Below are 15734 nucleotides of genomic sequence, written 5' to 3'. Positions count from 1 at the left end.
CAAATTCCATATAATGCTCTGAATGAGCTTAGAAATAATGCTGCCCGCTAACTTCGCATCATATTGAAATCATTTTCTCAGAGCCGTCTCTTGCATAGATGCAGGTAATCACGTCTGCATGATCTTGCATGATCTTACTGTGATTATGTAAGCAGACTTCAAACCATTCTGATGCTCTACATAAGCGTAGGACCACTTCTACACCATAAGAGAGCATTGCTTGAGTAGTAGTTGGTTTAGCTCGAATTACTCCACTTATGTTTGTTTAGTTATTAATTCTATACTAGGCATTTTTTTAATCCTCAACTCAAAGCTCCACTATACTCTTGCCTGATTCTATTCATACTAGAGACTTTGACCTTCTAGCCTGCTCATCTAAGGGTGACTATGAACCGGATCTGGATTGAATCCTGCTGGTCTAAATCCAGATGAGTAAAGCCCTGCCAGGATCTATAACCTGGTTCCGTTGCAGTCCCTATGTTCATCTCAGTTTATTCTTCACCAACTTCTTCTAAGCACTTGCTTTGATAAGCAGTGGATGGTAAAACACACCCTAAACGATCATGGATCTGCCATTGAGCACAATCTCATTTTCCTTTTAGTTGTCAGTTCACACAAGTTGAGTGGAATATAGAAGTATCAAAGATATTTAACAAGTCAGTTAACTATTGTCAAACCATCTCTAACCAGATACGAAAACTAGTTTCTTAAGCAGTGGATGAACATTGAGTTGAAATTCAGAAAGAGAGAAAAAAGGAGAAGAAAAAGTGAGAAACAGAAATAGGTAACCTCTTCAAGCACACGATTCAGGCAAGAAGATACAGGACGATTCTCTTCCGTGACAGCTGATTTTTGATCATTGTCGTCATTGTAATTATCGAAGGCACTGAGAGATTCAACTCATTCAAGTGTTTTCCGGCACTGCTATAATACTTCCTGAAGTGTTTGCCTCTTCCTTCTTCCTTCTTGGACACTATCTCCGTTCGGAGTTTCCATAAGCCTGAATTTTGACCTTACAAAATCCAACAATGTCAAAGTTCAAACTCTGAAGAAAACGTCAAACAAACTATATTGTAGTTTACCTGTGTGGACTTTGCATACAAGTCAACTGAAGGAAGAACTAATCCGTTTATAGGACAAGTTTACAGAAACTTCACTTTTAATTTTATATACAATTGATCATTTTTTAAAGTACTTGGTCTGAGGGATAGGCAAGGAATTATATACTCATTTTATATCCCACAAATAACACGTAGAAAAGCATCAAATAACAGGGGAAAAAAACAGGGCAGCAGCCTACCATCATAGTCACATACAAGATTATATTCATAAAATAAAAGGTGACGCACTATGATTATTCATTAAGAAACACCAAGCTTATCGCTCAAAATCTCGTTAAATTGTTGCTAAATGAGGTTTTCAGTAGATTAATACAAATAAACCAACATATTAGCATGTGTCCTAGGTATTGAAAGGTGGTCCAGATAGCAAACTACAGTTTTCTTCAAATCCTATATAATGCACTGAATGAGCTTGGAAATAAAGCTGCTCGCTACACTTTTTTGCATAATACAGTAAACATTTTCTTAAACCTGTCTTCCGAATAGATGCAGACCATCGGTGTCCCCAGTGGATGATCTTAATGTGATTATGTAAGCAGATTTTAAACCATCCGGATGCTCTTCACAAGCATAGCACTTGTACATCATTGCAGGGCATTGCTTGAGTAGTAAAAGGTTTAGCTCAAACGACTCCATCTATGTTCACTTAGTTCTTCATGCCTAGAGTATTTTGGTATATCCACCTCGAAGCTCCACTATATTTTACCGGTTCTACTCATACCAGATCCTTTGATCATCTAGTCTGTCATACCAGAGCCTTTGATCATAGAGGGATGGCAATGAGGCGGATCTGAATTTAATCCTGTTGTAAATCCAGATCCGTGAGGTCCAACCAAGTTCTACAACCTGTATCCTTTGCAATCTCTATCCTCATCTCAGTTTAAAACCCTGACGTACAAGGCCTGATTACAAGCCAAATACAGAGCAGGTGGGTCAATTTACCCACATTAGCTGAGCATCAAAACTCTTCATAGGTCGTGCTAGCTCTTCATAGGATGTGTCAGACTTCAGTTGCACATGAATCAGCAACATTAGAATCGAAGTGTTTTTCCCCTGGTTCTACCAACCTCTTCTTTGGTAAAAAAATCCGAATTATACTGACCACTTTTTCGATAGACGAGGGCTTGTTATGCAATACAGTAACAAAAAAATTGCCAGAGAATGTAGCAGCTAGCTGCACACGCTGTGGATTCAAGAACATTCACATACAGGAAGACTATGCAAGCAAAGTCAGCCCTAGGAAGACCAAATCTAAAGTTGAAGAAGAGTCCGAAACTTTACTCGTTTTTTAACGCTCCCCCTTCTATCATAGCCAATACCAATTTTACTGTGCAACAACTTCATAGCTAGATCATATTTTCCTGCCTTTCTGAGAGAATTAAGCAGAATAGTACGAACAGTCCCAGGTATCTCTCGACCCCTATCAACAATCCCATCAGCCAATTTGCAAGCCTGTTCAATGCGTCCTGCTTTACATAATGCATTAATCATGTTCTCGAAAGCATTTTCAGGTATAACTCCCATAGGCGCCAAATCATCCAAAACCTTACAGGCACGAGCCACCTTACCACAAAGACAAAGACCTATGGCTAGGACTCGGAAAGAAGCAGATGTTGGTGCAATACCTTTGTCAATCATCATATTCCATAGTTTCAATGCCTCTTCATTTTTGCGATGTTTAAACAATCCATCCATGAGTATGGTGTATGTATAAACTGTTTGACCACATCCTTCATCTTCCATCTGGTGAAAGAGAGCCAAAGCCTCATCAATCTTCCCGGATTTCACAAGAGCGTCAATCATGGCATTATAGCAATATGAATCACGTGTGCAACCATTCACAAACATCTCATCGAAAAGCTTTTGGGCTTCATCAACTCTCCCTCCCTTCCCCAAGCCGTCAATGAGAGAACAATATATAGTAGAATTAGTACTAGCACCACTTTGTTTGAATACGTTGAAATAATCCATTGCCTCATCCACTCTTCCATTCTTACACAAACCATCAATAATAGCTCCATATGTAACTTCATCAGGTTCAAACCCATCACTCTTCATCCTACTGATAAGACGGATTGCTTCCTCCACATTCCCACTCTTAACACGAGCATCAACCAAAGCCGTATAGATTGCCACATTGGCCTTACACCCTCTCCGACCCATCTCCTCAAAAACAGTACAACCCTCAGCATACTTCCTGCCCTTACAAAGCCCACATATCACCAAACTATAAGCATGAGGTGGTATCTCCAAACCCTTCTCCACCATCTCATGGTAAAGCGACAAACACGCATCAAAATCACTCTCCTGATAGCAAAGTTGAATCAAAGTCATGTAAGTAATCTTATCCGGCTCCACACGGGTAACTTCCATCTCCTTCAACTTCTCCATCGCCTTGGCCAACTTCCCCACCTTACAATACCCTTTAATCAAAGTATTATAAGTAACAATATCCGGCCGTGTCCTCCCATTTAACATCACATCAAATACTTGCTCGGCCGAGTCAATAAACGACGAATTCACCAACCCATTCATCAAAAAATTGAAAGTATATAAGCTAGGTTCAATCCCACTTCCCTTCATTTCCTTCCACACCCACAACAATTCCTCAACCAAACCCAAATTCCCAAAACTCTTAATCAAACAATTACAACAATTCACATTCATTACAAAATCTAATCTTTTCAAATCATTAAACACAATCTTAATCCTACCCACATCACTAGAAACACTCAAAACATCAATCAAATTAGCATAACATTCTAACTTATGCGTATATTTCTTTTGCTTACCAGCCCAATTGAAGAACCGAAACGCGGTATCCGGCATTCCTTTCACCTGGGTTGAACTCAAAACAAAAGAAACAAAATTGGGTGTTAATTTGATCAAATACTTGTCGCAAAACTCAGTTAAATTAGCCTCCATATTCGGCGTATCATCGAGAATTTCGACAATTCGAGAAACCCAGATGGAGGGTTGGAGATTCTTCTTATGAGGTGAAACGACGTCGGATAGATCAATGTAAGGCTCAATCCATTCAGGTGGAGGGAGGAGTGAATTGGTGGAAAATAGATATGTTAGTTTTGTAGTGTGGGTTTTTGGGGTTGGAAGAGAGCGCAAATGGTGGAGAGTTCCGCCATTGATGAAGGTTGAAGGTGTGAAGAAGGTGGAGGAAGAGAGAAGGTAGAGGGGTCTGAGAACAAGGGTTTTTCTCATTTTCAGGGTTTTAGATCAATTTCTGATTTTCTTGCTCTATAATCAACTTTTTAAATTCTTCGCCTTTTAATTCATTCTGGATTATCTTATGTATTTACCCACTAGTCCGTCTTGCGGTGACAAGCGTGTGAGATCTCTCATAACTCTCTCCCACTTGCCGCTCTCATTTGCTTTTTTGTCATACGTCACAAATTTGTGACAGATTTTGTCCGTCACAAATGAAAATTTGTGTTCACCCAATAGTATATCAATCTTCCCAACGCTTCATGAAATCTCTATTATCAGGAGTTTCAAAACATGTTTTATAAATAATGTTTTATAGTGTAATGATTTGTTAACGATGATTTATGAGGTTTTTCATAGAGTAAGGTGACTGGACATCTAGACATTACGAGTTATAGGATATTGTGTTGGTGAATAAACCATCCAATGTCGTTGTTGAGCCTTCATTCTCATCCATTATAGAGCGTTTTTTAAGCACGGAGTAATAAAAATTCTACTTCCTCTTAAGAAAATGGAAAAAATTCTAATTCATTGAAATTCGTATATAACTACATTGTTTTAGGAAGATAGTGTGAATTATCATCACCAAACAATCTACTATTGTTGCAATTAAAATAATTTATAATTGTGGTGCTTTCATGAACGTTCCAACAAAACCTTATATATTAATATTAGTTCGAAGTTACTGTCAATTGGGCTGGTTGCTTAGAGTAAACTATAGAATGAAGGAAAATTTGTTGATGTCTTGGTGGTGTCCGTACACGACGCTTACTGGATTAGTTCATCTTTCCTTTTGGGGTTATCTTTTCTCGGGGTTTGTCTTCCTCTATGTTGATCACGCGGAAGAACACTTAATTGCGTTTATGAGATTGTAATGGGCCAGAGTAAGTGGTAGCGAGTTTTACAGTTGTTCGTGACTTGATTGAAGTTTGGCTAAACGCGAAGTAGCTCACTTAGTGTCATATTGTTTGTTTATCGAACTTCTAACTTCTAACCATATCTAAACTATGTATTTTGTTTGAATCCTGTTCCGGGTGTGATTCCGAAGCAGAGTTGTGACCACGTAAGCTTGTTGAACGATGTCTTTGCTTGACTCTTCCTTTCACTCTTTCCTGTTTAAGATGAACAAACTGAGGGCTCGGCTTGGTACCGAGCGTACTCACTCCGACGCTCAAGTCAGTAAACTTAAAGAGATAAGTTGTATGTTACTTGACAAAGTATATTGTAAAGAGATAAGGGAGTTTATACCAGATTATTAGTGAGTTTTAGGATAGTTTTTCGGATCCTTTTCTCAATGAGAGAAGTGGAGTATTTATAAACTTTCACCTTTTGTCACGTAGTGGCCAAGTGGCTAGCGGTGGAAAGATCAAGTTCTACCCTCGGCCGAGGGACCCATGGCGGTGCCGGGCCTGGTTGACTCCATGCCGAGGGGACTGGATGTGAGTACGCGGATATGCCTCTCGGCTAGTTGCTGATTGCGAGACCGAGACCCCGAGTGACAGGCCGACAGGCTGCATCGGTTAGGCTGTCTAATACGTTGACTTGTTGTCTTTTGGCTTTGACCTTGCTCAATATGTTGACTCGGTCAGCGGGTGCAGAATATGCCCCATCAATTTGCCCCCAGCGTAGTCTATGCCGTGGTATGGACCTTCGATGAGAGTTGAGCGTATTCTGCGCAAGTTGAACTTCTTACCCGACTTCTTCTTCCTCGGCTTGGTTCTGTTCAGGCCGTACCGTATCCCCCCTCCACATGGATGTGTAATGGACATCAAATGTGGAAAAGAAAATGGCGCTGGCCGAGACCAAGGTTGAGAGTGTCGTGTGCTTTTGATTGCCCCCGGTCGGTGCTGCCAAGCTCGGTTGATCAGCTGGCCGGTGGCAAGTAGATACCAAGGAGCGTGTCGAAGAAGATTTGTAACTGTATGTCGATTGACATTCCGTGGCTGCATGCTTGACACGTGGCTTGACATTGATTGGTGGACATTTCATGGGCTTTGCCCTGATTGGTCCGCTTCATGGGCTTTGCTCTATAAATAGAGCAGTGTGCCCCTTTTTTTGGCCATCAAACTTCATTTTCTCAAAAAATTTCCTCTCTCTAGTCTTTTTCGAAGAAACTTCTCTCTAGTTTTCGAAGCGTTACTCGACGTAACACTTTCTTCCAAGGTAAACAAACAAATTTCTCCAACTTTTATTTGTTAAGTATTTATTGTCACCATGTCTTCTGCTGATGCTCAACCCAGTACCTCTGCGCCGGGGGGCGAACCGTCGCATCCTGATGAACAGGAGCCACTGGTTGTCACCCTGATAGGGTTTGGGGGTCCCAAGTCGCCTTCTCCTGAAATTGATCCCCAATTTTTGGAGGGTTTTGATGATGACGATGATGAGGCGACCTCTTCTGTCGTAAAGAGGCCGGATTTCTCGTGGCACGGCGACGCCTGTTCGATCAATCTTGATCGTGCTTGGACGAACAAGTTCGCTAGTTGTTCCGGTTCTGACCTTTTTGAAGATCATTACTCCTTCGGCAGGGGGTATAAAATAATTGTTCTTGAGGGTGATCAGGCCGTCTGTTGCCCTTCCGAGGGTTGTATCGGCGTGTACATCAGACACCTGGAGTATGGGCTCCGGTTTCCTCTTAATGAACACATTGCTGCCATAATTAAAGCCATGAATGTCGCCATGGCCCAACTGCATCCGTTGGCCATCAGGACGATTGTTGGCTTTGTATGGTTATGTCTTTTTAAAGGGGAGGCCCCAACGGTGAACCTCTTCCGTCGGCTCCACCATCTTCGGCAGACTACCCTAGGTGGCACGGGGTGGTACAAAGATACTGAGACCGAGGCGGGTTATGTTACCGTTTCCAAGTTGACATCTTGCAAGGACTGGAAGGGGCGGTGGGTATACGTCGAGGTTCCGGAGGACTATCCGCTGCCCCGGTCCTTTCAGAGCCGCGTCAATTTGCGGTGTGAGAATCAAGGGGAGCATGACAGATATGTCTCCCGGAATAAGCTTAAGATGAACGCCTTGAAGGTCTATCTTAATGAGGACGAAACGCGGGCAATGAGGTCATTTGAGGTCGAGAAGGATGGCACGCCGAAGGGATGGATGCCCCCGACGCAGATCGTTCTTCAGGATAAGCTGCTTTGCCACGTCGGCCTCATACCGGCCCTCAGCCAGGGTGAGTGGGGTCGGTATGAGGCCCATCTTTACTTTTTATGTTTCTGTATTTGAACCTTGGTTTATTTCTTTTGCTTAACTCCTGCTTCGTTTCTTTTGCAGACCGATTTGGCCGGGAACTGCCTGTCTCCGTCCTCAAGAGGTTGGGACTTGACGAGAACGGGAGAGTTGTTGAGCTGCATCCTAAGGCCGCGCCACGTGATCGCATGACCGCCCTCACGAACTTATGGAGCGGCGATTGAAGGCAATGGATGTGGCGGCGGCTCAGCGCATATTGCCGTGAACGTGCGCGCGCGGAGACCAAAAACAACGTCTACGGCGGCAACGGCGTCAGCTCCAGCTCAATCTTCAATCCCCGTAGTCCAAAAGGAGCAGGTGGTCGTCGATGTTGAAGAGGAGGTCACCGTTGTGGAGGGTCCTCCTCCTTCAAATAAGAGGAAGGAAAAGGCGCTCGCCTTTCTTTATTCGAGGCGAGGGAAAGAGAAGGAGTCGGCCGGCCCTCTCGCCCAAGAAGGCTAGGACCGTGCGGATCTAACCCATGGCTCGGATTCAAAGAAGGTTCCCTAGCGTCCCGATGACAAAGCTTTCGATATGTCGATGAATGTTGACATGGATTCTTTGTCTGGATTTTTTGTAGATCAGCCGCCGCCAGCTGTCGTTCGCACTGAACGGCAATTGGAGAAACAGCCTGTGCAGATGGGCGATCAAAATGTCATCGCCGACTCCTCATCCCAGAAGGTTTCCCCCGCTCAGCTTGTGGCGGAAGGCGCAAGGTTGTCCAAGAGGCTGGTGAAGTGGACTGAACTAGCCGACGCTCACATTATGGAGCAAGAAAAGGTCATGGCTCGAGCTGCCCCTGCGCTTGAACGGCTTAGGCTCGAGCTTGCCGCTGCTAAGAAAGAGGCCGAGAGGTCTAGGGAAGACTTCCAAGCCGCCATGAAGGACCTCCTCGCTGAGCGAAAGCTTAGGGAGGACGCTGAAAAGGCGGTCCTAGCCGAGAGAGCCAAGGTTGAGGCTGCGGAGGCTGACGCTGCTAAGCTGCTGGAGGAGAAAGACAAATTTGAGGGCGGCTATAAGGCCGTGGTTGAGCAGAAGGAGAGATGGAAGACTCTGCATTCGGCTGAGGCGGAGGAGCATAGGAACACCAAGGCTATCCTTGCTTAGAGGGAGAAGGACATTGAGACGCTGAAGACCGTCATCATCCCTGACATGTGTGCCCAGTACCGGGACCAAGCTGAAGATGCTACCAGGGATGCAATTAAAGAGCTCGTTCCTGAAAGCTCCTTCCCGTGGCAAGACTTTGACCGGCTTCTTGATGAGAAGGCGGCTGCTGCGGAGAAGGCAAAAAGGCGACGAAGGCCGCTGAGGAGGCTACGGAGAAGGAGGCCCGGGATGCTAAGGTGAAGGAGGCCAGAGAGGAGGCTGAGAGGGCCAAGGCAAGTGAAGCTGCCAAGCTCTCCTCTGGGCCGCCCACCGTTGGTGATCTTTATTCTGCTAGCTGCCGGTGGTGAGCAAAGAACAAGCATAGGGAGACGGCGGTCGTCACCGATTCACCCGGTCCTTCTGACAGCTTCAGCTGTTCGGGGGCCAACTATTGAGCCTTTCCTCCCTGCCATCCTTTTGGCGCTTCAAGTCTTATGTCTGTAACCTTTTGTTGTACCTTTTGTTTTTGTTAAACTTTGGTAGGTTGTGTTTAGGCTATCCCTATGGGGACGGCCGTCGACTTTTTTCTTGTCTTATTTGTAAACATTTTTAATAAAGCCTGTTTACTTGCCCTCGGCTTGGCCGGGGCTTTGATCTCAATCCTCCATTCAGTTGTCTCCTTACGTTTTTAGACATATTGAGCGCTTTTTTTCGTTTTTACCTTCGGCTTGGCCGAGGCAGTTAGAATGCGTATCTCAACTGTACTTAAACGTTTTTTAAACATGTTGGCATGTCGGTCGCTTCCTCCTCCACTCCGGTCTTAGCCGAGGCGGTCGATTTGCGCTTCCCAATCCGCTTTGTAAACATGTTTTTAAACATGTTGGCATGTCGGTCGCTTCCTCCTCCACTCCCGGTCTTAGCCGAGGCGGTCAGATTTTCGCTTCCCAACCGTCGTTGTGAACATGTTAGCGTATCGGTCGTTGTGTCCCCGTTACTCCCGGCTTTGGCCGAGGCAATCGAGGTTACGGCTCGACAACGTTTGTATCTGTAGACATGTTGATCGCTTCCTCTGCCACTCCCGGATTGGCCGAGGCGGTCAGATTTGCGTTTCTCAACTGTACTTATACGTTCCTAAGCATGTTGGTCGCTTTCGCGAGTATCAACTGCATTGGTAGTGACTGCCCGGTTGGCGTCTACTAAGCATGTTGGTCGCTTTCGCGAGTATCAACTGCCATTGTAGTGACTGCCCGGCTTTGGCCGTGGCGTCTACTCGTGACTGCCCGGCTTTGGCCGCGGCGTCTACCTTGGTACGACTACGGAGGGGGCAAGCATTTTGATGGAAAACTTGGATCATTCTTCATGAGATATAATCACGCGTAGGGGTGCCCACAACGGTCTCGGACACCTCCGCCGCTATACAAAATACTTCCTAAGGTTGTCTGTGTTCCAGTGGCTCATTAGAGGAACACCCTCCATGTCTGTCAGCCGGTATGTCCCCGGCCTCATTTCTTCAACCACTTTGTAGGGTCCTTCCCAGTTGGCCGTCATTTTACCATGGATGTTTCCTTTGTTTGTTGCGGCCGACTTTCTTAGGACTAGATCTCCTACTCTTAAGTCCCTTTTATGGACCCTACGGTTGTATGCTCTTCTTATTCGGTTTTGATACACTGCCAAGTTGAGCCGTACCGTGTCTCGACTTTCTTCGACCAGGTCTAGGGAGGCTCTCAGGCCTTCCTCATTTTCGACTGGGTCAAAAGTTTGCGTTCTGAATGTCGGCACCGCTGCTTCAATTGGCAGGACGGCCTCAGACCCATAGACTAGGTGGAATGGACTGTACCCCGTTGCTTCTTTCTCCGTGGTTCGAAGGGACCACAGGACGCCGGGTAGTTCATCAGCCCATCTTCCCTTTAGATCTTCAACCTTATTTTTCAACCCGTTCAAGATTGTTTTATTAGCCGCCTCCGCCTACCCGTTGCTCTGAGGGTGGCAGACGGAGGAGTATGCGAATTTGATACCGAGCTCTTCCAGCCAATTCATCACCATGTCACTCCAAAACTCTCGGCCGTGGTCAAATACAATGACTTGGGGCAACCCAAATCGAGTTATGACGTTCTCCCAAATCACCTTTCTTATGGCCGCCGTGGTCTTGGCAGGTACCGCGACAGCCTCGACCCATTTGGTGAAGTAGTCAACGGCAACGATTAGGTACTTCCTTCCTCCGGAGGCCGTCGGAAATGGCCCTAATAAATCCATCCCCCACTGTGCAAATGGTAGGGGGCTAAGTACTGGTTGCAGGTCTCGGGAAGGTGCATGTATCACCGGAGCGTGCATCGACAATTCTTGCACTTCGTGGTCTTTGTTCGGAATCTTTCGGCATGGTCGGCCGAAGTAGCCGGATCGGAGAGCTTTGTGGGCTAACGTTCTCGCCCCCATGTGATGTCCGCAGATGCCTTCGTGAATCTCTGTCGATATGAGCTCCGTCGTCCGGGGCCGACACATTTCAAAAGTGGTCTTATCACGGACCTTCTGTATAGTTCTCCTTCGAACACCAAGTACCTTGCGGCGATCCTTCTTATCTTTTGAGAGAGACTGCGGTCCTCCGGTAACTCTTTTGTTAGTTTGTATTTCATTATCGGAGTCATCCACGTCGTCTCGATGTCGCCCACCATGCCAACGGTCTCGGTGATGCTTTTAGCATTCCCGATATCCACCAGCACGGTTCGACTGACATTCTTGATTCTTGAACTGGCAAGTTTTGAGAGAGCGCCGGCTCGGTTGTTCTCAGACCTGGGGATCCACTGTATTTTCAAAGATTTCAATTTTGCAGTGTCGGCTTTTACCCTTTCCAGGTATCTCACCATCCCGTCGTCTCGAGCTTCATACTCTCCTCTGATTTGATTAGTGACTAAGAGTGAATCTGTTTTCACCACAACATGCTCCGCCCCGGCAGCTCTAGCTAACTCGACTCCAGTTATCACCGCCTCATATTCGGATTCGTTATTTGAGGCCGAGAAGGTAAACTTCAAGGCGTACTCAAACTCGTCCCCGTTAGGGCCGATGATAAGGATGCCGGCTCTGAGTGTTTCGCCGTGGAGGACCCGTCGGTATACACTTCCCACACACCGGGATTTGATTCTTCTTGATATGTGCACTCGGCCAGGAAGTCTGCAAGTGCTTGCCACTTTATCGAAGGCCTCGGCTTGTACTGAATGCCGAAGCCGGAAAGCTCCACCGCCCATTTGATAAGTCTGCCGGATTTTTTGAATTTTTCTAAGGCTTTCTCCAATGGCTGGTCGGTTAAGACCGTCACGGGATGTGCGTCGAAGTAGGATTTTAACTTCCTTGCGGCAACGACGACGGCGAAGGCCGCTTTTTCGATCAGTGGGTAGTTTCTTTCGGCGGCTAGCAGTGTATGGCTGATAAAGTAGATTGGGTGTTGCTGCTTGTTTTCTTCTCTGACGATGACGGCACTGACCGTGGCCGAGGTAACTGCTAAGTATAGATATAGCGTCTCCCCCAGCATCGGCCTGGACAGGGTCGGCAGTGTTAAAAGGTGAGCTTTCAGTTGCCTGAAAGCTGTGCTCTGTTGCTCCCCCCAGCTAAAGTCTTTGTTCCCTTTCAGCACCGTAAAGAACGGAGTGCTCTTGTCGGCCGACCGACAGATGAAGCGGGCAAGAGCCGCCATTCTCCCGGTCAGCGTCATTACCTCTTTTCGATTCCTCGGCTCCGGCAGGTCTAGTATTGCTTGGACTTTCTCTGGATTGGCATCAATTCCCCTGGCGCTGACAAGCACGCCGAGGAACTTGCCGGCCCGGACACCGAAGTTACATTTCATTGGGTTAAGCTTCATTCTATATTTCCTTAGTGAACAAAATGTTTCGCTCAAATCGGCCAAGTGCTCGCTGTCAGACTTGCTTTTTACAATAGCATCGTCGACGTAAGCCTCGATGTTTCGCCCTTTTTTATCTTGAAACACTTTGTCCACCAGCCTAGTGTAAGTTGCGCCAGCGTTTTTCAAACCGAACGGCATCATTTTATACATGTATATGCCGTGTATGGTGATGAATGCGCACTTAGGCATGTCTTCCTCGGCCATGAATACCTGATGGTACCCTGAGAAGGCGTCTAGCAGGCTCAGCATAGTGTAGCCTGCCGTGGCGTCAATTAAACTATCTATTCGAGGCAAGGGATAGCAATCTTTAGGGCACGCTTTATTAAGGTTGGTAAAATCAACACACATCCTCCACGCCCCTGATGACTTCCTCACCATTACAACATTTGCTAGCCACTCAGGGTAAGTACAAGGCATGATAAAGCCCGCCTCTAATAGTTTGTCTACTTCGGCTTTGATGGCCTCATCCTTCTCGGCCGAGGAGTTCCTCGTCTTCTGCTTGACAGGGCGATCGGTTGAGAGTACGTTCAGCTTGTGAACGATCACCTCCCGGCTCACGCCTGGCATCTCGGCTGCTGAGTATGCGAAGACATCTTTGTTCTTCCTCAGCAGGTCTAGGAGATCAGCTCTGAATTTTGGCTCCAGGTCGGCACCGATAGTTACGGTGCGCTCTGGGTCAATTTCCACTTCCTCGGTCTCGGCTCCTTCGACCATGCCGACGTTAGTATCCATCCGTTCGCCCTCCTGCTGTAAGGATGGGCTCTTCCCTTTCTCCGATTTCTTTGCCACTTTGAGGGATTGCATGTTGCACCCTCTGGCAGATACTTGGACATTGACAATTTCATCTCTCTCGTCCTTTGAGACGAGCTTTTGTGCTTCCCCCCGGTCCGAGACGTACATCAATGTCAGGGCCCGGATGGACATCACTGCATCGTCCTCGCTCAGAGTGACCCGGCCTATGAGAACATTGTAGGCAGACGAACCATCAATAACCACGAACTCAGATAAAACATTTTTGGCCGCATCCGCTTGGCCGAACATCACCGGCATCTGATTGACCCCAGGGGTACCAGGCCGGCTCCAGAGAAGCTGTATAGCGGGTTGGGGCAGGGGTTCAGGTCTTCAATCTTCAGACCGAGATTGAGAAAGCACTCCCTGAACATGATGTTTGTGTAGGCGCCTGTGTCAATCAGGCACCTCTTCACCAAGTGGTTGGCTATGTCTAGGTGGACTACAAGCGGGTCGCTGTGCGGGGTAACGACGCCTTCGTAGTCCTTCTTTCCGATAGTTATATCGGGGACGGTGGAAGCTGGGATCGCTGTTTTGGGCACAAAGTTGATGGCTTGGTATAGCTCATTCAGGTGCCGTTTGTGCCCATTAGCTGACCCACCGTTCTCGTTTCCTCCGATGACAACCTGGATCACTCTCATCCTTTGGAATACTGATTTTCTGTTCGCCCCGTCGGAGCTTGTTTCTGGGCCTCCAACTACATACTTGTTGAGGGCCCCCTTTCGGATTAGCTCCTCGATGGCGTTCCTCAGATGCCGACAGTTGTCGGTCTTATGGCCGGTTTGGCCGTGGTAGTCGCAAAACTGGCTAGTGTCGTCGTCCCCCTTCGCCTTGGGGGGCCTTGCCCATTTCTGCCCTTCATTCTTGTTTAGGGCAAAGACCTCGGCTGGTGATTTGACCAGGGGGGTGAGACCGCTGTACCGCTTCTGGGTGTATGGTCCCGAACTCCCCCCGGCGCCCGCCGAGTTCTGTTTCCTATTAAATCTTTCAGGCCGTGACCTATTCATGTCACGGCGTCCTTCATCTACATTGTCCCGGCAGCTCCTCCTCTCTGGGTGCCCAGCTTCGCTATGGCCTACTCAGGTCTTGTGATAGTCCTCCACCTTTATGGCTCGGTCGGCCATCTTTCTGGCGAAGTCTAGGTTGAGGTCCTCGCACTTGATGAGCTCATTTTTGAACTCGCCTTTCGGCAGGCCTTTCATCAGTGCGAAGGCCGCCAGTTCGGTGTTCAGCTCACGAATCTGCTGAACCTTAGCATCGAACCTCTTCACATAGCTTCGGAGGGACTCGTCCTCCCCCTGTCGGATAGTTAGGAGATCCGAGGTTTCCACGGCCCTTCACTTGTTGCAGGCGTACTGGGCTATGAAGTTGTCTCTCAGGTCGGCATAGCAATATACTTCATCGGGTTGGGAAGACTCGGCACCACACTTCATCGGGTTGCTCCCACACCGACATGTACGACTCGAAAGCCTCGGTATGGTCGGTGGGGTCACTATCCCCTTTGTATGATAGGGGTGGCAGCTTCAGTTTGGTCGGCACCGGGACTTCGAGGACATAGGCTGTGACACCCTCATTCTTAGCGTTAAATAAACACGTAAATTCTACAGAAAAACTGACAGGATATGTTTGTAATTGGTTCAACTAGACAAAACCTGTAATTTTTAAAACTTTTCTAAACCATTCACAATCATTTCCAAGAGGAGGGTGCCAAAACCTGCAAATGCTAACCAACTAATTTACATAACTATGCTAAAGCTGCGAGAATAAAGTGATACAAACCAAAGAAAAAGAGGGAGACATATGTCCCTTCAAAATATAAACACAACCAAAGTTTAAAGGTTTACTACAAAAATAGTCAAACTAAGTCCAAGGTTCTTTTGCTCACTAGCTCGTCCGTGTACCCCATCTAAGCATCACCAACCTGTCAATCGCATTTTATACAAACACGAAAGCCACAATTCAGTGGGGAGTAACTTCGAGTCCTCCCATCCACGAAATGTCATATTTAATGTAACATGTAATGTAACATGCAATCAACATGATAAATAATTCAATTATCAAGTATTCTAACATATGAACACTAAACTGACCAAATTAAACTATCAAGTGAAACATATAACAAATAGTAATCCAAACTTTATCAATTGTAACCGGCTTACATCTCACCTATTACAATTCATAAAATCACCATACAAGAAAGGGCAATATATCAAAGACAGGGCATAAGTTCTTAGTACGGTCAATAGTCACTCAGAACTCGAGTCTATACCACGAGGTAGGGAAGGTAATCGAACCGGTATCTTGGCTCAGAGGTTCTATCAAAACATGGCCAAGACACAACACAACCCTAGCCTAAAATCTGCGCAGACCTAGACATGCGGATACACACCACCCCA

General features: G+C 46.5%; 1 protein-coding gene across 1 annotated transcript; it reads right to left on the bottom strand.

The window, feature by feature from the left end:
- Nucleotides 1-1354: 1354 nt before the first annotated feature.
- LOC141638362 (uncharacterized) lies at nt 1355-4383 on the bottom strand. Its single transcript, XM_074447759.1, has one exon. It carries the CDS (start codon nt 4335-4337, stop codon nt 2373-2375), a length of 1965 nt encoding a protein of 654 aa, XP_074303860.1. The 5' UTR covers nt 4338-4383; the 3' UTR covers nt 1355-2372.
- Between the last annotated feature and the right edge of the window lie 11351 nt (nt 4384-15734).

The sequence above is a fragment of the Silene latifolia genome, unplaced genomic scaffold (genome assembly GCF_048544455.1).
Source record: "Silene latifolia isolate original U9 population unplaced genomic scaffold, ASM4854445v1 scaffold_20.1, whole genome shotgun sequence".
Lineage (NCBI taxonomy): Eukaryota > Viridiplantae > Streptophyta > Magnoliopsida > Caryophyllales > Caryophyllaceae > Silene > Silene latifolia.
This window is presented reverse-complemented; position numbering and strand designations above follow the sequence as displayed.

Coding starts and splice junctions, on each gene's coding strand:
- LOC141638362 (XM_074447759.1), bottom strand. CDS start 4,337: ATGAGAAAAACCCTTGTTCTCAGACCCCTCTACCTTCTCTCTTCCTCC.